Raw genomic sequence first — 25,360 nt, 5'->3', positions numbered from 1 at the left:
TCTTGTGGGTTGCCAACAACCGTGGGTACTTACTAGTGTTTGAGGAAGAGGCTAGACGAGAAGAAGGAATTTGAATCAAACTGTCAGAACCAAGAGAGAAGGTAAAATGATAGAAGAAAGATATAAAGAGATCACAAGAAGAGGAATGAAATGATACGAGAAGAATGAATGTATTAAAGTAGAATAAGAATGGATACAAGATAGGCGATGAGAGCTTAAGACTTGTGTTGATTCAAATTGGTTTGAGAAGAATTGTATGTCCATATTTATAGGTTCCTATAGAATAACCTAGTGATTTCTATAATGTTCTAGAATGTTCTCGACCTAGAATATTCTAAGATGTTCTAGGATATTCTAGAATGTTCTAGAACATTTACAATATCAGTCTATTACAAGAAGTAGCTTTTATTATTTCATATAATCATATGTTATCTTAATGGTTAGGTTCTTGATTATGTATTACAAGGTATTGGGTTCAAGCCCAAGTGAAGCCACATAATGTTCACAGATTCATGACAACAACACAACCCACGAGGGATGGTCAAAGGAGGACTAGATGCGACTACACACTACCACCTAAAGAAGAGAGGTTGACGAGGGAAGGTTTGACGATACTCGACATAGAGGCCTTCGTAAAGGAGGCATATTGTTACGGGTAATTAATTGGTAGTATAAAACGTTTACATATGTGTATGAGGTCAATACCTCATTTGACATATATTTGATATTTGATTCGTGTCGTATGTGTACAAGGTTAATACCTCGATTTCTAAGTAAATGATATGTGTTTGGTGTCGTATGTGTAAGAGGTCAATACCTCAATTGCATGTTACAATTAACCCTTATTTATGGATGTTACATGTGTGTAGAGGCTATAGGCCTCGATTATGTTCTAGCATTCGATAATAAAAAACAAGTAATGTCGGGACCAACACGACTGCAAGCAACGTGGTTTTTTGACATTCCATTGGATTCCCGCCTTATCGATACCATACGTGAAGACTTGAAGACAGACGCTATCGTGCAAGCCATTCTAGCGCAAATTGATCCCTCTCGGGCATGTTCACAGTCGCAACAACAAGGTACGGACTATCGACAATTCGAATGTCAGGATGGATTACTCTTCTTTAAGAAAATCTTGTATGTTCCCAATGGTTCTTGTCGCCATCAAGTAGTCGAAATTTGTCATGGCACATATACAGCTGACATTTTGGTAGTACTAAAACGTTGGATTTAGTACAACAAGCATTTTGGTGGCCTCATATGCAACGATTTATCGAAGACTATGTTCAAACATGTGATACATGTTGCAGAGCAAAGATGCCAAGACATCATCCATACAGTTTACTAGAACCATTAGCAATTCCAAGCAAGTCGTGGCAGTCCATTTCTCTATATTTTATCACAGATCTTCTAGTTTCCAAGGGATTCGATGCGATCTTAATAGTACTAGATCAATATACTAAGATGGCACATTTCATGCCTTGTATTAAGGAAATCATTAGTGAAGAAACTGCCAAAATTGTGAAGTGTGAGGTATTTTGGCATCATGGCCTCCCAGATAGTATCATCAGCGACCGTGGACCTTAATTCGTCTCGAAATTCTGGAAGCATCTCTTCAAAATGCTCAAAGTCACTTGTAACCTCTCCTCTGACTATCACCCTCAAACAGACAGACAAGCAGAACGAACAAATCAAACGCTTGAATAATATCTTCGGTGTTTTAACAAGATGATTGGGCGAATACTTTCCACTTTGCTGAATTTGCTTATAATAAGTCTATCCACTCATCGATTAGGGTTACACCATTTTATGCTTAATATACATGCTATCATCCTCGGTGGTGTGTATTCGAAACTCCGAAGTTACCCACAAATCCTCGTGCAGAGGATCATTTGGAGCGGCCACGCAAGATATAGATAGACTTATGTACCCATTTACATCAAGCTCAACAAACACAAAAGGATTATGTGGATCGTCATCGACTTCCATCCTGTTTTAACATTGGAAATCGGGTATGGCTATTACGACGACACATCAAGACTACTCGACCATGCGATAAATTGGATTATCGCCAATTAGGTCGTTTCCGTATTATCGGAAAAATTAATTATGTCACTTTTCGTCTTGATCTACCTCCGCAACTACGGATACATCCGGTTTTTCATAGTTCTATTCTCGAACCCTATCAAGACAACACTATTCCGAATCGTGTTACACCACCACCACCCCCGATCAAGCATGCAACAGCACCAAAGTATGAAGTTGTTGCCATCCTCAGTAGGCATCTGGTTCACCGCTTTGGGTATCAGCACCATGGCATTCAACTTGAATGGTTTAAACTTCAACCAATCTGTGGTTGACAGCCAAGGTCGTGTTATTAACAACTGGGTTGATATCATAAATCGTGCTAACCTAGGTATGGAGGTTATGCATGAACGTAATGCTCATAACTTCCCCCTAGACTTAGCTTCTGTTGAATCTCCTTCTATAAACGGATTATACCCATTTAGCTATGCAGTGTAACTGGATAGGTCCAAACCTTTCCGTTCCGAAAGGTTTGGTGTCCAACGAAGGTTCGTCCCATGGAACAAATAGGAGGAAAGGTAATGGTTTGTCACGATCCTACAATCGTCGGCTCTTGGATTCTGAAGAATATTTAGAATACTCCTGTGTATAGGTATTAAAAAATATTATGAAAATTCACGGAATGCTTGTAATCTACCAATCGTTTGAATAGACTGGGTTGGGGGTATATCCCTCATTCCACGGATTTCCCATTGTCTCGTTATATACACAACAAATATGTATGTGTATCAATCGAAGGACCTTAATAGCTATTAATGGCTTGATGGGTAGATTCCCTTCCCCGCTTGGAGGGCCGAGTGAGTAGCAAAGGGGGCGGACGTAGCCAAGTGGATCAAGGCAATGGATTGTGGATCCATCATGCGCGGGTTCAATCCCCATCATTCACCCATTCAATTAGTTAGAGAACTCGTTCTTATCGCTTGGAATATAAAACGTTATGAGAAAAGGTGGGTGGGGTACGCACAGGTCTCCCCAATAATGTAATAACCATTCGGAATTCCCGATCCGGTTCTACAAAAATCTGTATAGAAATTACTCCGCATACTTGAGGTACTTATTCTATTGCATCTTGAACTTTTAAGGATTCCCTGTATAATCATTGTGATAAATAGATAGTCTCTATCGCATAGAAATAAAATGAAAAAAGAAAAAAAGGTAGGAAGTCCATATTCTCCATCCAAAGTTCCGAGGTTAGTAGAAATCGATGGATTGGACTACTTCTTCAGATTATGGAAGGACCAACATCTCAAGAAATTTATGATGGGTCCACTCTCCAGTCATGAACCTTTTATCATATCATTTGACTCATGAATTCTGAATCTGCTCCCTCGAGTTTCACCACCAAGTTCAAGATGGATCGGTGCGGTTCCTCCACACTTGAGACACCAAAATATCAACCTGTGAACAAGGAGTACCGTGGAACATGTAAGGATTGATTGGTTCTTACGTTACGAGGCTACGACCTCGCCCAGTCCGGAAAGCGCACCAAAGGGGTGCGCCTTCCAGGTAAGAAACAATCCCGTGGCCGTGACTTGCTTCTCCATCCATCCCTTGGACAGACAGAGAAGCAGGATAGAACTCTTTCTTAGATTTCTAGATCAATTTTGAGGCTGATGTTGTCAGACAATCGAACAATAGGTTGCATTGCCTTATCAAACCGATCAGGTTTTGCATCCTGTAGAAACAAAGTTCAAACCTCTCGATCTATTAGGATGCCTTGGTCGCTTACATTACTGTACCTCCACCTGGCACCTATTGTGGTTATAAACGGCTAGTCAGTATGTGACCTTATCTCGGGTTCTCAAATTAGAGACTTCCTAGGTACGAGTAGGAGAGCACTCATCCTGAGGTGGGCTTCCTACTTAGATGCTTTCAGCAATTATCCGCTCCGCACTTGGCTACCCAACGTTTACCCTGGGCACAATAACTGGTACACCAGAGGTGCGTCCTTCCCGGTCCTCTCGTACTAGGGAAAGGTTCCCTCAATGCTCTAACGACTGCATCGGATATGGACCGAACTGTCTCACGACATTCTGAACCCAACTCACGTACCGCTTTAATGGGCGAACAACCCAACTCTTGGGGCGTACTACCACCCCAGGTGGTGAAGAGCCGACATCGAGGTGCCAAACCTTCCCGCCGATGTGAACTCTTGGGGAAGATCAGCCTGTTATCCCTAGAGTAACATTTATCCGTTGAGCGACGACCCTTCCACTCAGCACTATTGGATCACTAAGCCAACTTTCGTCCCTGCTCGACTGGTGAGTCTTACAGTCAAGCTCCCTTCTGCCTTTGCACTCGAAGGCTGATTTCCGTCCAGCCTGAGGAAACCTTTGCATGCCTCAGTTACCCTTTAGGAGGCCTATGCCCCATAAAAACTGTCTACCTGGGATTGTTCCTTGGCCTGTAACTATCGACGCAAGGTTAGAATTCTAGCCCTTCTAAAGTGGTATCTCACTGATGGCTCAGGCCCCTCCGGAGAGGGGTATTGTCATGATATAGCATGTATGGCTTCAAAAGGATTTGAACCCATGACCTTGTATCACAAGGGTTGAAGCCCTAACATTAAGCTATACATTATAATATAAAGAAAATTGTTTTCATTTATTATTTCACTTAGGAAATCCATGTATATTCTAGACTTCTCTGGAACATTCTAGAAATGTCAAGAGTACTCCTAAGCACACTATAAAAAGAGGCACATGGCATTATTGAGAACCAATTCGGTTCAACGCCAGTCTTAAGCCTCCCAACTATTCTTGTATCTTTCGTCATATAATATAATATATTTCTTGTTGTCATCATTATCTCTCTCTCTCTCTCTCTCTCTCTCTCTCTCTCTCTCTCCTCTCCCGTGATTCTCACACACTCTTTCCCTTCTTAATACTAATCCTCATTCTTCTCCTCTATCTTTAGTACTAATTCTCCTTGCCTCTAGTACTATCCCTAACAGCGACTTAAAGTCGTTGGACTTTTACATCCCATGGACTTTCCAAACAATAAATAGGAAAGTATATCCATGGATTTTATTGTTTGCCTTCCTTGCACCCAAAAAAGCAACGATACCATTTGGGTTGTCATTGATAGACTAACTAAAATGGCCAAATTTATTGCTGCTAAAACCATTGCCAGCAACAACTCCTAAATTGGCTTACCAATTCGTTGATGAGTTATTCCGTTTTTATGGGTTACCGATGGATATTGTGAGTGATCAAGATCCAAAGTTTTCTAACAACTTTTGGATGTTACAAGTCTTTATGATGTTAAAAATTGCATTGAGCATGAGCTCCACGGATCATCCTCAATCCGATGGACAGACAGAATGGGTAAATTGCATTGATGACATACTTCGAGCATACGTTACTGCGAAGCCAACAAAATGGGACGTTATCTCCCACATTTGGAGTTTGCTTATAACAACTCCAAGCATACATAGACAGGATATAGGCTTTTTATGTTGATGTATGGTTTTAAGCCACGAGCCCTTGATGTTAATATACATCATGATGAGTTGCGAAGTACACAAAACTTTCTAAGGGATATGCAATATATGTTGCATATTGCACGAATAATATAAAAATAGCTCAAGATAGAGCGCATTTTTATGTCGACCATAATAGGCACCTAGTGTATTAAACCTTAGGCACCTTGTGTATTAAACCTTAGACACCTCGTGTATTAAACCTTGGACAGAAGGCATTTCTACGTGTACCTCACAATTCAAAAACATTGTCTACGAGTAAGTGTGTTAAGTAAGCCCCGCGGTTTTGTGGACCTTTCACGGTCCTCAAACGCATTGGTTCATCAACATAATGTCTCGCTCTTCCTAATGGTGTTGAAATCCATCGAGTTTTTTAATGTAAGTCATGTAAAAGAACTTCTTGGTTCTGGTGATAATACAGTTTAAACTGAAACTTTGGTTATTTTTGAAGATTTAGCTTCTAAATCACATGTATTAGAGAAAATTCTCGATGTTAAAGCAAAAAATTTGCGTTCTAAAACAATACGAGAATTTAAAATTAAATGGATGGATAAGTTTATAAAAGATGTTACATGGGAACGAGAAAATGCCATTAAAACGAGCTTTTCTAACTTTTAATTGCAAGAGTGCAATGTTTCAAACAGGGGGGGGAGTATGTCACAGGCATGATCATAATTTAGCTTGTGGTAAGTTGTACCATCGTATTCTACACATGAGGATAATGTGTGAGGGTTAATCAAGAGTGTAAAGAAGGGAAGATTACTTTTAATCCTAGGAATTGAGACAACCCATAAGGGCCAAGTGTCACAGATGAACAATTGGAAGATAAAGAGATGGGGAAGTTGATGAGATGGAGAGATGGAGAAATTGATAACAATGAGTAAGAATATCTATTCCATGACTGGTGTTGATCTCCTTGATGTTAACAAGGGAGATCAACCCTTTTTATACATGTAGTGATGCATGATAAGCATATGCATGCCAAGTCTTACATACTATAATATCAAGCATACTAATTCTTGCATGCCAAGTCTTACATACTTAGTCTTACATACCACTCTTTATACAAAGGTTTAAAGTCTAAAGTTTGTCTTGAGAAATATATATATATATATACAAGGACCTAAGGCTCAAATTCGAGTTGATGTTCATGACTTTATCCTCCCCTTAAGCGCGAACTTCAAGAAGGTGCGGGTTTGTGAGGATATCAAAGATGAAAATCATGAACCACTTCTGGGGCATTGAGTAAATTTCTAGCGAGCTCCCAAGTGGCCTCGGAGATGGGATATCCTTTCCTCAAGACTAGATAGTGGAGCTTCCATCGGCTCTTGCACGAGTCTAGAATGGTCTCGACTTCATACTCATCCGTAGTCGACAAAGCCACAGGGGGGGTGGCTCGATGCTTCTTCCTGGAATTGAGGATGGATGATAGAGTTCAAGAAGTGATGCATGGAAGACATTGTGAATTCGGTAGTGTGATGGAAGAGCAAGACAGAAAGCCACAGGGTTGACTTTGTCAATGATGGGGAATGAACCCAACTTTTTGTAATCAAGTTTGTTGCATGGGCGAGTTGTCGGAATATGCTGACATAATAGCAAGACCATGTCTCCAACTTTAAAACCAGGTGCAGCCTGCCAATGTCGATCAACCTTCTCTTTGTGTCGTTCCTGGACAATGGAGAGTTCTAGGGATAGTTCATGATGCACTTCTTTCATCAGACGAGCTCGTTCTTCAGCAGCTGGATTCATAGAACCAGTAGTGATAGCTATGCTAAAGCGTGGGTGGAACCCATAATTTGCGAGAAATGGTGTTACGCTAGTTGATGTGTGGAGAGTATTGTTGTAGGCGAACTCGGCCATTGGAAGAAATTTGATCCAGTCATCTTGGTGATAACTTATCATACATCGGAGATATTGCTCTAGGATCTGATTTACTCGTTCTGTTTGGCCGTCTGTCTCAGGATGAAAGGTTGTCAGAAATTTTGTGGAAGTTCCAAGAGTCTAGAAGAGCTCGTTCTAGGGATAGTTCATGATGCACTTCTTTCATCAGACGAGCTCGTTCTTCAGCAGATGGATTCATAGAACCAGTAGTGATAGCTATGCTAAAGCGTGGGTGGAACCCATAATTTGCGAGAAATGGTGTTACGCTAGTTGATGTGTGGAGACTAACATTGTAGGCGAACTCGGCCATTGGAAGAAATTTGATCCAATCATCTTGGTGATAACTTATCATACATCGGAGATATTGCTCTAGGATCTGATTTACTCGTTCTGTTTGGTCGTCTGTCTCAGGATGAAAGGTTGTCAGAAATTTTGTGGAAATTCTAAGAGTCTAGAAGAGGCATTTCCAGAAATGAGACATAAATTGGGGACCGCGATCAGAGATAATGTCATCCGGTAAATCGTGAAGGTCCACAATATTTGTTAACAATAGATATGTTGTTTCCATCCTTGAAATTGCTTTAGAACATGGAATAAAATGCGCCATCTTTGTGAATATGTCAACCACCACCAATACTAAACTGAATCCCTCAATGTCGGGAAGGTCGCTAATAAAATCCGTCGAGATGGAGGCCCATGGCCTACTTGGAATTGGTAGAGGTTGAAGTAGACAAAAGGGACGATGATGTACTGCTTTGGCGCAGGCACATGTTTTCACGAATTCTTTAACAAGTTTCCAAGGTTGCGGCCACCAATAACTTCTAGAGATTAACTCCAACATTTTTGCAACGCCAAAATGTCCATCTAGGGCATCATCATGGCATTCCTTCACGATACGGATACGACAAGGACCATCTGGGACATACATTACGTTGTTCCGGAAAAGAAAACCATCCCGAAACATAAATTGTTCATGAATATTCTGTATTTCCTTCATGGTTGAGTTGTTGACTCGATTCTCCTTAATCTCTTTTGCAAATTTGTCGGTCGTAGTATCTATGGCTATTGCATTGAGTAATGATTCATCTGCGCCCATATAAGCTGCAAAGAGTTGAATCTGATGTGGATGTAGGAGACAACGTGATTGTTGATTGTAGGTCGCATCTCCTGGTCAGATTTCGAATTCCGAACGTCGAGATAGGGCATCGACTTTACCATGTTGGGCACAAGAACAAAAAACAATTTCAAAGTCATAATCAGCTAGGAAGGTCGACCATCGCACTTGCCTCCGGTTCAAAATGCGTGTAGTGGTGAAGTAGATGAGGTTCTTGTGATCAGTCACCACCTGGACACGGTGTTGGGGGCTCGCCAATAAGGACTCCATTCTTCAAAGGCAGCAATAATGGCAGAGAGTTCTTTGTCATAAACTAGGTAGTTGATCTCGGGGGGTGTGAACTTCTGAGAAAAGGCAACAAGATGAAGAATCCCATTGTTATCTGATTCAGAGAGAATGGCACCGATGGCGAAGTTAGAGGCATTAGTTTCGATCGTAAATGGTTTGGTCAGGTCTGGGTGTAGAAGTACTGGAGCCGAGGTAAAAGCTTTCTTTAGTGTCTCGAATGTTAGTTGGGTTGTAGGAGTCCATCAAAAAGGGGAATTCTTCCGACTAAGTGTTATAAGTGGTCGCGCCAATGTAGAGAATCCTTGAATGAATCGATGATAGAAGTTGGCAAAACCCAAAAATGATTGCACATCCTTGACCTTGGTGGGGACTTCCCACTCTTGAACCATTGCGACTTTCTTCTTGTCCATAGTGAGACCATCAGATGAAATGACATACCTGAGGAATTCCACTAAGGGTTGATCAAACTCACACTTCTCGGGTGTTGCATAAAGTCCATGTTCCCGAAGTTTGGACAGGATAAGTTGGACATGCTTGGTGTGCTCTATGTAGTCTTGTGAGAAGATAAGTATGTCGTCGAGATAGATGACCACAAATTGGTCCATATATTCTTGGAAGATGTCATTCATCATATGTTGAAAAATGGCAGGAGCATTTGTGAGACCAAATGGCATTACCATGTATTCAAAATGCCCAAGTCGGTCAAGAACTTCGGGGATTAGAGGTAGTGGATAGCGATTTCGAACGGTGACTCGATTGAGCCCGCGATAATCGATACATAGGCGTAATGTTCCATCTTTCTTTTTGACAGATAGAATAGGTGAGCCAGCTAGAGATTTTGAGTGGCGAATGAATCCCTTTGCGATATTCTCTTCAATGTATATTTTGAGGGCCTTGAGTTCAAGTTTAGATAACCCATAGATAGGGCCAAAAGGAGGACAAACATCATCTTTCAAATCAATTGGACAATCGTATGGGCGATGTTCAGGCAGGCGATCAACATTTTTCTTCTCAAATACATTAGAGAAATCATTGTATTTTGATGGAAAAGAGCTAGTACATAGGGTAGTGTCTAGAGTGGACACGACCTCCATGTCCTTAGAATTAGAAATGGATGCAATCAACAGTGTATCACTTACCCAAGCAAGAGTGGAAATTGTTTCCGAGGCCAACGCGGGAGTAACTATCGATGTTGTTTTTATTGGAGCAACCGTTGACATGGTTCTTACTGAAGAGGAAATGGGAGTGACCGCTAATGTGGTTCTCATTGGAGCAGAAATGGGACTTGCCCCCAAAACATGAGTGGGAGAAACCATTGACGCGGTCCTCACCGGAGCAGAAACATGAGTTGTCCCTGAAACATAAGTGGCATCAACCATTGACACGGTCCTCACAAGAGTAGGCGGCCAAACAAATGGCAGAGCATTTGCTCGAAGAAGAGTGGAAGTAATCCCTTGTGGGCGAGAATTCGAGGTGAAGTTGATGGAGCGAGATCTCCAATTCACGATTGGATTGTGAGTGTCGAGCCATAATAACCCCAACATGATAGGATGTCGAGGTGATGTGATGAGGTTAAGAATGATTTCTTCCTGGTGGGCTCCTATGTGGAGACTCAAGGGAATTGTTGTATCTCTAATTGCACCAGAAGAGTGTTCGACCATCGATCACTTCAACTGGAATCGGGACAATTATTTTGTTGCTTGGAATGTTGTGTGTCCGTGCAAACATGATGTTAATAAAGCACGATGTAGTCCCAGAATCCAACAAAGCTTTTATTTTCAAAGTGGTAGAGCCAAACTGAAGAGTGATCGGAAGCGTGAAGCTTGTTGTCGAGGAAGTTGGTCGATTGGGCCCTTAACACAATTGTCGACTCTTGTGGTCCAGATGCACAACCCCTACTACAATTGGACGTTGGAATTTTCCTGTTGGCAGAAAATGTCAACCCCATCCACACGATGTGGTGTTTGACGAGGTTCCTTTTTTGGTCAAGAGCGAATCAAATGGTCGGGGCCGCCACAATAGAAACATAAATTGTTGGCCCATTGATATTTTCGTTGCGCGTTAGTCAATGGTCAATAGCGAATTCGATCGATCTCCATTGGGGAGCTAGAATCCATGGCAAGAGTTGAGGATGAAGTGGAGGATGACATGGGAGGCGGGGTCGTCGACCATGGTAAGTGACTTCATGTAGCAGCTGGCCAAGGTGAATGGATCCGGTGATGACGTTCCTCTTGCCAGAACTCAAAGAGACAGTTATCACAATGCACAACTTGGGAAATAGCATCGTTCAAAGATGTGGGCTCATGAAAGTTAAGCAAAAGATTTTTTATCTCACCTCGTAATCCTCCACAGAATTGATCGAGGAGGGCTTGTCTGTCCCATTCAACATCACATGCGAGTTGACGAAATTCAGATGCATAGATTGATGCCGCACGTTCTCCTTGTTGTAACACATATAGTTTGTTGAGTGCGGCTTGTCCTTTGTCGGTCTCCCCGAAAGTTGCCTCAAATTCGGTAAGAAATGCTTGGAAGTCATTCAAGAGAGGCGAAGAGGTCTCCATCAAAGGGGCAAACCAGGCTTGCGCTTGTCCTGTCAACAACGTGCCGATGAGCCCAACTTGTCGAAAGCCATCAGAATATCGTCGAGGTTGAAGACGAATAATAAGGCGGATTTGGTTGATGAAGCCTCTTGACCGTGACCTTGTTCCATCAAATTTGTCTAGAAATCTAGTTCTACAACAAAAGGGTCAACAATCGAGTGAGGCATAACCATTGTGCCTGCCTGAAGTTCTTGAACAGAGTTTTGCAAGTTCGCATTCTCATGTTGGAGTTGTTGCAAGACCGCCAAAATTTGCTCAATGTTGCTAGACGATTCTAACATGATAGTGTATTGAGAAAGAAGAAAAAGAAGGAAGGAGATCAATCTGTCATGGATGAACAATTGGAAGATAAAGAGATGGGGAAGTTTGATGAGATAAAGAGATGGAGAAATTGATAACAATGAGTAAGAATATCTATTCCATGACTAGTGTTGATCTCCTTGATGTTAACAAGGGAGATCAACCCTTTTTATACATGTAGTGATGCATGATAAGCAAGCTCATGCCAAGTCTTACATACCATTCTTTATACAAAGGTTTAAAGTCTAAAGTTTTTATTGAGAAATATATATATATACAAAGACCTAAGGCTCAAATTCGAGTCGATGTTCATGACACCAAGTGTGAACTTGCATGGGGACCTTTAGTCTAGCTATAAATATGAGGCCTAGCTACCCTCATTAGTCACATTATTCGACTACGTTGAGATTGTGATGTTGTGGTGAACAAACTCTTGTAGCAAGAGCACGCCAGTACCAAGTAATCTCTAACACTGCAATAGGTGAAATTTGTGAGAGTTTTCATCATATATTCATAGTTTTTTCAATTTTGTCAGTTTCTTGACTCTTTACTTGCTCCCCATAATACTTTATTTGTTTGTTCACAAATCTTCTTGAGTGTCACCTTACCCCTCATAGTGGTCTCAATAAAATTTATTTTGAAGCATATGAAAATGAACTTTTTCTCATCATACATCAATTAGTTTTGGGATTTTTAATCATGACATACCACAACTCTCTCAAATGGGATGCAATTAGTGTGGCTTAAAGTAGTGACGGAAGACATAGGTTAAGGACATTTTCCCAATCACGTTGGATTTTCCTCGATAATGTAGTTATTATTCATACGGTACTTCATACTAACAAAAAAAATCGTATATATATACTGTTAAGTAATCATATATAGCCATCACTAATAATATGATTGTTTTGTATATTAAGATACCTATCATGAGACTCACATAGAGATTATAAAGATGAAGGGTGATGAATATAAGTGAACCTTGACATTTGACCATAGATACTGATTCATTTCAATAAAGAAAAAAACATCACACAAAAGAAGCTCAGCCAATTTTCACCCAATAAAGTAAAAGAGAAGTTGCCCCAATGTACATAATACTTAGTAGTAGAGGAATTTTAGTGAAAGAAACCTTGATTTTATGTATGCCATCTAGCCTCTCAAACTTGTTTTTCCAAAAATAAAGGCAACACGCGAAGTACTTGAAAAATAAAATGGCATTCCTTTTCTTTGTTATGGGCAATTGATGTAAGCTCCTTTATGGCCGTGATAGTAGCTATGTGATTATTGTAAATAGTTTATATATGTATATGAAAGTTAGGGCATATGACCAAACACGTGGGAGTTTTACTATCGGTTAAAACGTGTATGGTGTTGCCTTTCTCATTCTTTAAATGCTTGAAAGTTTAAATCACACGTTGCGTAGGTGTGGTGTCCGTGGGATTCTTAGTGAATTACATGGACCTCTTTATGACCATCACAATAAATCAAGTTGATTGTACATTGAACTTTGGCTTCATGATACTCACACCCTTTATCTCGTTTCTAGCATTAAAGATCGTCTTTTTATAAGGGTCGTGAATTGGTTTCTAAACCTTTATAATCACGTACTTATCTTCTTAGTATATTTTCTTATAAAATCGTCCTCCTTAAAAAATTATACATATTGAAGACGTCTCTCAAAAGTTTTTGTCGTGTTAGATTTTTTAATTTGGTGTTAAGATTGAATTGGGCATGACATTAATTATAAAACAATGATATTAATTTGGATAATAGATCTACCGACATAGTTCAGTCATAGATTTGTGTTTTACACCGACGTAGCTACTTTACCATTGTGAATGCATATACATAGTCCTCGAGAATTATAGGGAAATTCCCTTCATGTGTCTATGGTGCTAGAGTAGTAAAAGAAGGGCATGTCTCCAAGTGATAAATAAATAAACACAAATGACAATTTCATGAGTTTATACGCAAAAACGCATGCAAGCACTTGAAGAATCATACATGTATTAATGATGACAAGTCATGATTGTTTGAAGAATCTCTTATCATTCACATAGCTATGAAATATCATAGCTAATTGAAGAGTCACAAACCTTCATATGAATGGACTTTGATCCAAGGTGTCTCAATCCAATTGTATATAATTATATGCATATATGTATATGTGTGTGTATATGTATTTTAAGGTGAAAGAAAGGCCATATGTTTTTTGAAGAGTGGCAACCAACATTGTCTTTACAAGTCTTAGAATATATTATTATAGACAAAATGCGTCTATTTTAAAAAGTATCTAAACTTATGTGAAGATCATCATACTTGCAGATAACTAAATGGGACCGAACGTTACCTATATTTGTGAAATGCGCAATCAAATGACTTTATCATGATGAAAGTGGGAACTATGGATATACTTATTGGGTGTACTTGCCAAAGGATAGGATATGGTTTCGTTTGGTCTTCCACTCAAGTAAAGGGCATGTGGAATATGGGAGCACTAGTCTTGCACATAAGCAAAGGGCATTCCCATGCAAATGTTTATAGGTTGAAGCAACTAAATGTTTTATTTGTTGATGACAATAGGAATTGTGGAGATAGTTAATGGGTGTGCTTTCCGCTAGATATCATTTGGTTTGCGTTAGTCTTTCTCTTAACAAAAGGGTCCATGGGATATGAGTTATAAGTCGTCCACATAAGCAAAGGACATACTCATGGAGATGTTAATAGGGTGTGCTTCTCATTATTACACGAACATTCGGTGGTCCTTATGAGAGGTGTAAGGGTGAAAACTTGTGAGGTATCACATCGCTAAAGGAACATTGTATGTTATCGAGGTAGAGGATCATAAGCAAGGGCATCCCTAAAGTGTTGCAAAGCATTGTCACAACTTGTAGCGACGCAATGATTTTGTGTTAGTTGTTCTAATATTAGAACATTTAAGCTTTGCGTGTTGGCCAAGGTGAAATACATACCCATATAAAGAAAACTCCCATTCCACACAAAGTTTTCTAATTCATATAAAAACGTTACATGTGAGAACAACGGTATTGATGCGCTTCCTAACACAGAAAATGACCTTCGGAAATGTGTCTACTATCTCCACTACATACACATTATTCAAGGAGCGTCCTTATCTCATCCTAGACCAACACCACCTAAACGTAATACTACATCTCCTTCCAAGGCCCCCTCCCTTGGACTTCTATAAAGTTCTCTTGTTTTAATATAATCAAAAGAAAAGTAGTGCAACATGTGTAATTGATCAATGCCACACTTATTTCGCTTGGGGAGTGTAGGTCATGAAAAGATAAACTGAGAGAGTATAATGTTTAAAAACACACACACATCTCCTCTATGCTATAAACAAATATAATGTATCAAATGCACTTATGCTGCATTATTTCACACATTATTATAAATGAGTGAGCTAGTAATACTATACTAATTCATTTATCTCTATCATAAGGAACAAACAATGTTAATTTATGCAGGTTCAATGAACAAAAAAAATACATAGTCAACACTTGTCCATAAATGAAGACCTAAATATAATCACAAGATTATCAGTGATTGAAGATTCTTCCTTTATTATAGTATGTATACTTGAAGAAGACACCCCTCTTAAGTTTCAAATTCACAACGTAATCTATGTAAGGAGACCATGACATCAACAACGTCTTTACTTCAGTGGGCTCTAGTTCTCGATGAAAGATGGTTTGGTAGATGTGACTATCACACCGTATGTATGTATAAAGCATATGAACTTTTACACAACGAGAACCCACATGGATCTTGTTGCTTTTGGATGTATTTCCATTCGAAGGAACGATGCTTAAGAATTGAAGGCATCCTTGCATTGAGACCTTTGCCATGAAATTAGAATAATTGCATGGGCAAGAAACCAACTCACGATGAATTTGTGAATTAAAGAGAGAAGACCCCCTTTTAAATTCAAATTGGCTCATAGTAAGATCAAGGGGGCAAGGTTTGAATATGAAATGGGGCAAGTATGATTCCTTTGTGGAGCCAATTTGAGTCCCTCCCGAAATGTCTAATTAATCATATCTCCCATTAAATTTGCCTTCTAGGTATATATCTTCGAAGTTGCAAAACATTGCAATTAAATTGAGAATCTATGCATGCAATGCTAGTAATATTTATTGTATTACTTGTGTGTGCCTATTTGGTCGTTATTTGCTGAACTTGAAAGTTTGAACGCTTGTACCTAACTAACACAATTGATGTTCTCTTGCATTGAAAGTCCTAAGTTTAGACTTCACTCTCAACTTAATTCGTTATCTTTCTATGAGGCTAGAGAGCAAGTTTGATGATTATCATTTTAGAGCAAAAAATATCCCAATAATAGTACTTCTCAACCACATTAGTTTAGAAGTAATGGAATGTTGATAGGTTTTACAATGCATAATCGCAGATGCCATACCACAACAAATCAAACAAAAGCAAGTTGAGTTTACTTAAGTACAAGTTCATCAAATTACGGGTGAAAGAAGATGAGTAAAATAAAAAGGATTAGGTTTTAATACATTGGCGACGCATTCAAGGATAGGGCTATCGATGATGTGGACCCCTAGTGGGCAAATGGAAGAATTATGGTAAATGAGAGTGGCACTTGGTGAAAGATTGTTTAGTTCTCCGAAGGGGAACAATGAGATTTCTTTGGGCTGGATCATGTGGGCATTCATTCTCGGGGGCTATGATCGGCATGAGCTTGGGTGGCAGATCGAAGAAAAATGGGAAACAAGAGCAGCGTTTTATTTTTTATTTTTTATTTGGAGGGGGGGGGGGGGGGGGGGTGGTAGACGATCCGCATATGCGAACGCCAAATGGAACGACTGAAGGTTTTGTTTTCCGAGTCATGAGAGGAGGCCAAAGTTGTTGAGTACATGTGGATTGAGAAGAGAGATATTGGCTTTGGTTTTTTTGTTTGGTTTTGTTGGGTGAGGGGTGAGTGCGTGTGGAACATTCGTGGATATATGTAGTTGGTGGTGAAGATCCTTTCTTTTTGATCCTCCCTATCTCGCTCTCTACCTTCTCTATCTATCTGTTGTTGGGTGAGTGCGGTCAAATCTGGCGGCCATGCCAATTCAGCCACCCAACCCAAAAGGCATGAAGCTTGTGTGTGTGTGTGTGTGTGTGTATTCATTCGTTATGTATATGGATTGAGTTGGGTGGTGGGGACACACGTGTGAGTGAGAGTGTGTACATAACATAACATTACATAATATGTATAATATGTATGTACATACATACATGCGATCCATATAATATGTATAATATGTATGTACATACATACATACATATGTATATGGATCGCAGAGAAGATGTCAAAAAGAGAGAATAAAAAAGGAGTAAAAATAAAAATGGAGAGATAAAAAAAAAAAAAGGAGGAGAGAGAGAGAGAGAGAGAGAGAGAGAGAATGGATGCCGGAGGACGACGTCAGCACGCCGTCAGGATGACGTCAGACGCCCGTCGTCGTCACACCCCAGGAGGGCTGCCGCTGCTCCCCTTCCTTTCCTTTCCTTTTGTTTTTTTTACTTTTCTTTTTATTTTAAAAAGCCCCTCCGCCACCACCGTCTCTCTCTTCCTTCTCTCTCTCTCTCTCTCTCTCTCTCGCGAGGAGTCGTCCTCGCCATAGCCAGCGCTCTTGAGTCTCTCTCTCCCTCACACACACACACACACACACACACACACACACACACACACTCTCTCTCTCTCTCTCTCTCTCTCCCCTGTCTGTCTGTCTGTCTGTCTGTCTGTCTTGTCTTGTCTGTGTCGCTTAATCCTCCATTTCCTCACCCAAACAAATCTCGTGGTTACTACTACTACTACTATAGTCTATATGTATGAAATGTATATAAGCAACTAAACTAAGTGAAGCACCACTTCTTCTTCTTTCTTCTTCTTCTTCTTCTTCTTCTTCTGCTTCCCATATACCATTCGCCACCGCCATCTTTTTACATACACACCATATCCATATCCATATCCATCTACATATACATACATACATACATATATACATACATAGGCACCATGCAAGCTGCCACAGACATGTTTAGTGTGACTCCCCTGTCCATCGATCTTCTCCCTGAGCCCTCCTCACCCGACTCCATCATCCTCCAACCCCCAATTGCCAAGGATTCTGATGCATCAGAGCACCAACAATACCCATACCCATACCCATACCCATACCAACAGCAACAGCAGAGCCCGGCCAGGAATGGGCCCCCTCCAAGGAAATCTTCTGTCTTCGACAGCTTCTCTGCCCCAGCCAGATCAGAAGACGCGGCAGCGTCCAGATCTGAGTCCGACGACCGCCCCCTCACTGATTTCGCTCCCTCCCCTCGACCTTGCAGAACTCTAGAGACTGTGAGGAGCTCCGAATGCTTGGAAGCTCTTCTCACTTCCCCCAGTATGAGATCTGGTCTCGATACGCCGCGATCTGACCGTTATGGCTTTGAACCTCATCCTCTTTACCACGAGGCATGGGATGCTCTGCGCAAATCTCTGGTCTATTATCGTAACAAACCTGTCGGCACCATCGCTGCCAGTGATCATTCTGAAGAAGCTCTCAACTATGATCAGGTGATGATAAGTTCCTCCCCCTTCAATTGTTTTAGCTTCCTGCTTTTTTCTTAGAAACTAAACATTAGAGGAATATATGAAGCTTCCTTATCATGTCCTCATTTGGGTTTTAATGCTAGATTTTAATCGTGGAGATAATCTGAGAGTGAGCTTACTCCAGTCTCCTCCTCTATGCCGCATTTTCCGAGTTTTACCTGTCAACATAATCTAAAAAGTATTGTGCTGCGTAGACCGTTGGTGGCGGCTTCATCTCAGATGAATGCCTAGCTCTAGTGAATTTTATGCATGGCTTCATCTCAGATGAATGCCTAGCTCTAGTGAATTTTATGCATTTTACCGTCGGTAGAAATCTATAACAAAGCTCCATACTTTCGTCTCCTTTCTTATTAATGCTGCCTTTGCTGGCCTCCTTTCTTCTTCTTTTTAGAGTCTATTTAAGGTCAGGTTTTGGCCATGAATTTGACCTCAGATTTGTTATGGTGGAAAACAAGTGTTCCTTTTGAATTTTACTGTGCAGAGAAATTTCAAAAGTCACGGTCTTCATTTGGACTTTGCCGACCTCCTTTTGCTCTTCATATCATGTGTTTTTACGTCAGAATGTGGCATAAGTAAGCTCAGATGACGAGACATGTATATATATGTTTGTAGCTATGTTGGAAATACCTCACATTCTTTACGGTTATTCATTACTATATTTTCATTACATAGATTTGGAGCTTTTCTCTGACTATTTTTAGTCCCATGCGTTTCATAGGCTTGCACTTTCTGTTTACGGTTGCGCAGTCAATTCATAGATGTCCATCTTCTTTTCCCCAATGTTTACCACTAATTATTGGTCCTGCCAAACAAAGATAAATAAAATTTCAGACTCAAGAAGCTAGCTACCAAACCTGTTGCTGCAGGTGTTCGTCCGAGATTTTGTGCCTAGTGCTCTCGCATTCCTGATGAATGGAGAGCCAGAGATTGTGAAGAATTTCTTGCTGAAGGCACTACGGCTACAATCAAATTGGGAGAAGAGGATTGACAACTTCACACTGGGGAAAGGAGCGATGCCAGCAAGCTTCAAAGTCCTTCATGATCCTGTGAAGAACAATGATAGCATTATGGCTGACTTTGGAGAGAGTGCAATTGGTAGAGTTGCTCCTGTAGATTCTGGGTTCTGGTGGATTATTCTTCTCAGGGCATACACTAAGTCTACTGGAGACCAGAGCCTTGCAGAAACTGCTGATTGTCAGAGAGGCATTCGGCTTGTGTTGAGCTTGTGCCTTTCTGAGGGTTTTGATACTTTCCCAACCCTGCTTTGCGCTGATGGATGCTGCATGATCGATCGCCGTATGGTGAGATTATATAGAACTGGATTTCATCTCCTTTTGTTGTTCAATTCCATGTGACAAATCTGTGTTCTTGGTAATGACCTTCATTGCAACTCTGGTTGATGCATAATTTGTTTTGTTGCTCATTCCATCTTATCTCATCTCATCTTATTTTATCTCATCTAGGCTTATCTCTTTGGTGTTCATTCCACATGATCATGTGCTACTTTTGATGGGTTTCATCATCTTGTCTCTGCTTGATGCCTATCTTTTTTATGTTCAGTCTATGCTATGTGCTAACTTTGATGGGTTTCACCATCGTGTATCTGCTTGGTGCATATCTTTTCTGGAATTCCATGTGACGGCCACTTCATCTCCATCTCTACTCATGTATTTTGAAGGGAATATATGGCTATCCTATAGAAATTCAAGCTCTCTTCTACATGGCCCTAAGATGTGCCAAAAAGATGCTCAAAGCTGAGGGTGATGGCAAGGAATTGTCAGAGAGGATCGATAAACGGCTACATGCTTTAAATTTTCACATAAGATCGTATTTCTGGTTAGATTTCGAGCAGCTAAATAATGTTTATCGGTACAAAACTGAGGAATATTCGCACACTGCTGTGAACAAATTCAACGTGATTCCCGATTCGATCCCGGATTGGGTGTTTGATTTCATGCCGATGAAAGGTGGCTACTTTATAGGGAATGTAAGCCCTGCGAGGATGGATTTTAGGTGGTTTTGCTTAGGCAATTGTATTGCAATTCTTTCATCACTGGCTACCCCAGAGCAGGAAGAAGGAATCATGGATCTGTTGGAGGAGAGATGGCAGGATCTGATAGGGGAGATGCCTCTCAAGATAGTTTATCCTGCTTTAGAGGGTCACGAATGGAAGATCGTGACTGGATGTGATCCCAAGAACACTAGGTGGAGCTACCACAATGGAGGTTCTTGGCCAGGTAATGGAACAATCTATCTGAGAAATCTTGGCTTGGTTCTCTCCTATCTTGTTATTTTTTGTGTAACCACTGTTGTGAAACATCTTGCTTCAGTGTCGACTCTTTGTTTTACATTGACTTTTGATGTTGGATTGAGAAATCTATGCATGGGATTCAACTCGTTGTCTTTTTGTCAACCTTTTGTTGATCAATTGAAGTTCAGTTGTAGACTTTTCCCCATATGGGAACCTTGCTAATTATACGTTGCCTAGCCTGCACAAGCTCGTATGGTGAGGTTCTAATCCGCATTAAAAGAGGTAATGGTAGTGGAAGAAGTTCTGCAATAGTAGTGATTCACCTGCAGAGCATCATATTGTTAGGTCCTAATCTACATTATAAAGTGATGAATCATGAAGTGGAAAATCTGGACGTCATATGATCTACCACTGATTCACCATGAGAATTAATGTAAGGTCCTACATAAACTCATAACTTTTGAAATCAATGCAGGAATCACAATGGGAAAATGTCCAAGACTTCTTGTGAATTTGCTTACAGAACTCATAATGTTATGTCCTGATCATGTGCATCAGTGTGGAATCAATAGTGCAATATTGTTGTCTCAAGACTTATTGTGATTTTGCAAGGCTCTTTTGACACCTTTGTGTGGTTGTGTAATGCAGTGCTTATTTGGCTGTTCACTGCCGCGTGTATAAAGACAGGTAGACCCCACATGGCTCGCCGAGCGATTGAGCTTTTGGAAAGCCGTCTTTCAAAGGATCATTGGCCTGAGTATTATGATGGCACAACAGGTAGATACATAGGGAAACAAGCTCGTAAATTTCAAACGTGGTCTATTGCTGGATACCTTGTAGCTAAGATGTTGCTTGAGGATCCATCTCATCTCGGAATGATATCCATTGAAGATGATCGTAAAACAAGAACCGCTAGTATACCTAGGTCTGCCTCTTCAACATTTTGATCTTGGGGCTTACTTTATTAAGTGGCAAAATAGACGTAGAAGAAGAAGATGAATCCTAAATTGGGAGAAGAGGGGGATTTGAAGGTAAAAGGTTTCCGCTCCTTATGATGATGTATCAACATGTCTGTTGTGTTTTGCTCTCCATGTGCCATTCCTAAGATTGATTGCTACTATTACTAAGTGGGCTGCCAGAGAGTAAAATACTACAGATGAAACAATCCACGCGTTAAAATGTTCACTGAAAGAAGAAGAAGAAGAAGATGAAAGATGCAAGAGGAAGATTTAGTTTCTCTTCCTTGTCTACCCCACTATTCCTTCTGGTCGAGGATCCTCCTCTTCTTGCATAGTTTGCATCGAATAATTGTTTGCCTTGCACTTTTGCAGGCCGTAATGTTTCTTTATTAATGCCATTGTAATTTGTATCTCTCACTACATGAAAAAGGGGGTCAGATGAAAATGAAAGAAAGATAGAAAAAAAAGAAAAAAAAGAGATATACATGCAAGGGTCAAAAAGTTTTTCACTGGCTCTGTAATTGAATAAAGGCATGCTAAGGGGTGGGATTTTATTAGATGATAAATGTTTTCGCAATTAACCTTCTCCTTTCAATGAATGCATTTCAATAAAAAAGGCTGGCCAGCTTTTTCCTGGTATATCACGTGTGTTGTGACTGGTCCTCGTATAAATGGTCACTGAACAAGATTCAGCCTTTAAAATTTTACTCCATTATCATTACAAGGACGAGATTAACTGTGTTGTTAAGAATTTTAACCATTTTAATAGCACGTGAGGAGTGAAATATAGCTACGTTTCGCTTCCATGTATATATATGCAAATGCAAAGGTGGAAGTTCAGTAATTATTCAATGTATGGTAAAACCAAGGTTGTGTACTTCTGCCATCTAGCAACTTCGTCGCAATATGCAACTTCAAGAAATACATTTTTTATTCAATCTTATCTCAACTGGCTAGTGGCAACCTTGTGAATTAAAAATTTTGATGCCTGGTCTTGAACTCTGTACTAATTTCCTTAGCCAGTTGCAACCATGAGAATTAAAAATTTTGATGCCTGATCTTGAACTCTGTACTTATTTCCTTGTGCTTTGAACCTTGTATTTGGGTTGATCTTGATTCTTAAAGATGAATGACTATATGTTAATACTAAGAAAATAGCCATTACATTTACCAATGGAACTGTGTAATGTTAGTTTCTAGTTTCTTGTTATGGTAAGATGTCAGCACTTGAAGCTCTCGGACTTGTTTTCTTGTGCTTTGAATTTTCAAATTGATTCCCATTTCATTTTTGTGCATTAAATCTAGATCTCGAATCCTGCGAGGATTTGCTTATACAAGAATTAAAAGTGGGTTTTGATGGTTTTGAAGCTAGTGTCATGCTATGCATCTATAATCTCAATAGCCTCATTATAAAGTATTGAGAATACATAAATATTGAGCACGAGGCTACATGAGGATTTAATTGAACGCTTTAGCGTGAACTCTTTGCTATCACATCTATAACTTCTACACATGACAATTCTTTTGTAAGTTGAGATCACAATGGCATGAAGTAAGTTGTAAGTGATTATGTGCCTTTTTGTATTACTTAAATCAATATTTACATCTAGATGTAAGGATCAAATTTTCAATACATACTTTGGGTGGTTTCTCACTCTTGACATATAAAAAAAATCTCTCTTTCTCAATTGGAATTATAATAATATTAGAGAATTTTTCTTAATAAGGTTGGGAAGCAAACACATAAAATGATCATACTTGGATTCGAGGCTAGGTTTAGAACAAGAGCACTTTTAGGTCCGTGAAACAAAATGGTACCATTTGAAGGGTTTACTAAATGACCATAGATGAGTTGGACTCATAGATCTTGATGTGTGAACTACCAACATACATGAAAGTTCACTATTGTTCCATTTTGACCAACTCCCAATCTAGTGTGAAGACCAATCTTATGGACATGGACCACTTCCATTCCATTTGTACTTCCTTTTTTTTGGCAAAAGACTAATATAGATTAACAATGTATCATATAGAGTGAGTCATTATTGATTTTAGGTCCCTTGAACATAATCACCATATCTTAATGTATAATCATCAAGTCATAGAATGTGCCACTTGAGCAAGGTATGGACAATGGTTTGTGTACTATATGAGGCATAATCATCTTAATGTATGATCAACACCCACCCTACTTATATATTGAAGAATAGTAGACCATTAGGCCAACATCATAACCATGCATTTGAAACATAACAACCCTTTGCAATGTTTATTTATGTTAGTGAAACCATCTGGTGTTGTAAGATAATGAGTAGAAGGGTTTAGGTATTGTTTGATCCCCATGATGGAAAATTGAAAGAATTCTACGTGGAGACTAAAACACACCATGCCACCATGTTATTACCCATTCTCTCATAAGTCATAGCCTTTTGTCATCCACTCGCGCTTGAAAATTAACTTATGATAGACGTAATTGGTTTTTGCTTTAGCAAAACTTATTTCCTACAAATATGCAGTCAACCTCAAGTGAAAGATAATTTGTTATGCAATTAGGAAAACCAAAGAAGTTTGTTTTAAAGCTTTCTATGGACCATGTTCTATCATTATTTGTAAACTTATTCACCTAATAGAGCGCAAGATTTGGACATGTGCTTTTATTCAGGATCCAACATTCTTATGGTGCTTTAATGATGGTCAACAAAAAGAAGAGACTTACTTAGACCAAGTAGGCTTGCTTAAAAGGAGAAGAAATATGTTTCAATAAAGAAAAGAAGAAAAATCTTCTACTTGAACAAAGAAGTTACCAATTAAGAAGAGGAAAACGACTCCATTAAGGAGAAAAACTAAATGGAGGAGAGAATCTTCATACAACCTTTAATGTTAAAATACCATTAAGCACGTGGACATAGGAGTTGTAATTAAGGAAGTCTGAAATATCAATTCAACTCTTGATTAGACTTGGGAATCTTAACTCCAAAGGTCATTCTAAAGTGAATGTCCATTATTTATCATTACTATGCATCTTGACCTTTCATGTTAGCATCGAGTTCTTTAGATTCTATCTCTTCCGCATTTTTTAATCAAGTCCAATAATCTCATCTCTATGTCACTATCACATAATGTACTTCATTTATTTATTCTATTAACATGGTCACCAAATTTATGTTAGAAAAATGAATGATTGAGGCTTGGCATCATGCCAACAATCTTTTTTTAACCATGAAAGCATTCCCACTTAGTGGTCCATGATTGATTGATTAGCAACTATGTGGACTTCAGATCCCAATCAAATAATTTTATATTACATCAGAAGTCCATAAATCAAGTTTCAAAAGGCCTATGGAAACAATTCATACAAAATTATCCAATAGCACATTTACTAGGAGATTAACAACCATAGATTTCTTGACATAAGAAATAACTTATTCCTAACAAACATCTTAATTTGAGTCCTTTCTATACAAAGTTTTGCTCTTTGATTGTCTTCCTTTTTAGCAATTGATTGATTCAGAACAAGATTTACTCGCCCCATAAACATTAGCAAATCTCTCACTCGCTCTCTCCATTAGATACAAGATATCGGGAGGATCTTTTCGCTCTTTTAATGGAACAAAGAACCAAACTCATGGAAGATCCAAATAGTGAAATTAAAAAACAAGGTTAATATTTCATTGTAAAGCTACTTTTGTTTTTTTTCCTACTATTCTAAATCCCCCCTCCTATGCACAACTAGGTAGAGTAGTTTTTGTAATAAT

The 25,360-nt window shown here is 39.5% G+C and overlaps 1 protein-coding gene across 1 annotated transcript; it reads left to right on the top strand.

Annotated features, from left to right (window-relative positions):
• Nucleotides 1-17,715: 17,715 nt before the first annotated feature.
• On the top strand, nucleotides 17,716-22,312 carry LOC147856192 (putative alkaline/neutral invertase F). The gene is made up of 4 exons (XM_087329873.1): nucleotides 17,716-18,359; nucleotides 19,262-19,696; nucleotides 20,074-20,632; nucleotides 21,295-22,312. Exons 1-4 carry the CDS (start codon nucleotides 17,808-17,810, stop codon nucleotides 21,591-21,593), a joined length of 1,845 nt encoding a protein of 614 aa, XP_087185999.1. The 5' UTR covers nucleotides 17,716-17,807; the 3' UTR covers nucleotides 21,594-22,312.
• The last annotated feature ends 3,048 nt before the right edge of the window (nucleotides 22,313-25,360 follow it).

Source organism: Azolla caroliniana, unplaced genomic scaffold, assembly GCF_043228905.1.
Source record: "Azolla caroliniana isolate FFs.n. ecotype wild unplaced genomic scaffold, voAzoCaro1.0.p SCAF_13, whole genome shotgun sequence".
Taxonomy (NCBI): domain Eukaryota; kingdom Viridiplantae; phylum Streptophyta; class Polypodiopsida; order Salviniales; family Salviniaceae; genus Azolla; species Azolla caroliniana.
The sequence above is the reverse complement of the archived record's forward strand: the minus strand, read 5'-3'. Positions and strand labels throughout refer to the sequence as shown.

Excerpts from the sequence above, each read along its gene's own strand:
- LOC147856192 (XM_087329873.1), top strand. The coding sequence starts at position 17,808 with ATGCAAGCTGCCACAGACATGTTTAGTGTGACTCCCCTGTCCATCGAT. Across the intron at positions 18,360-19,261 it reads AAGCTCTCAACTATGATCAG|GTGTTCGTCCGAGATTTTGT; the intron begins GTGATGATAAGT and ends CTGTTGCTGCAG. Across the intron at positions 19,697-20,073 it reads GCATGATCGATCGCCGTATG|GGAATATATGGCTATCCTAT; the intron begins GTGAGATTATAT and ends TGTATTTTGAAG.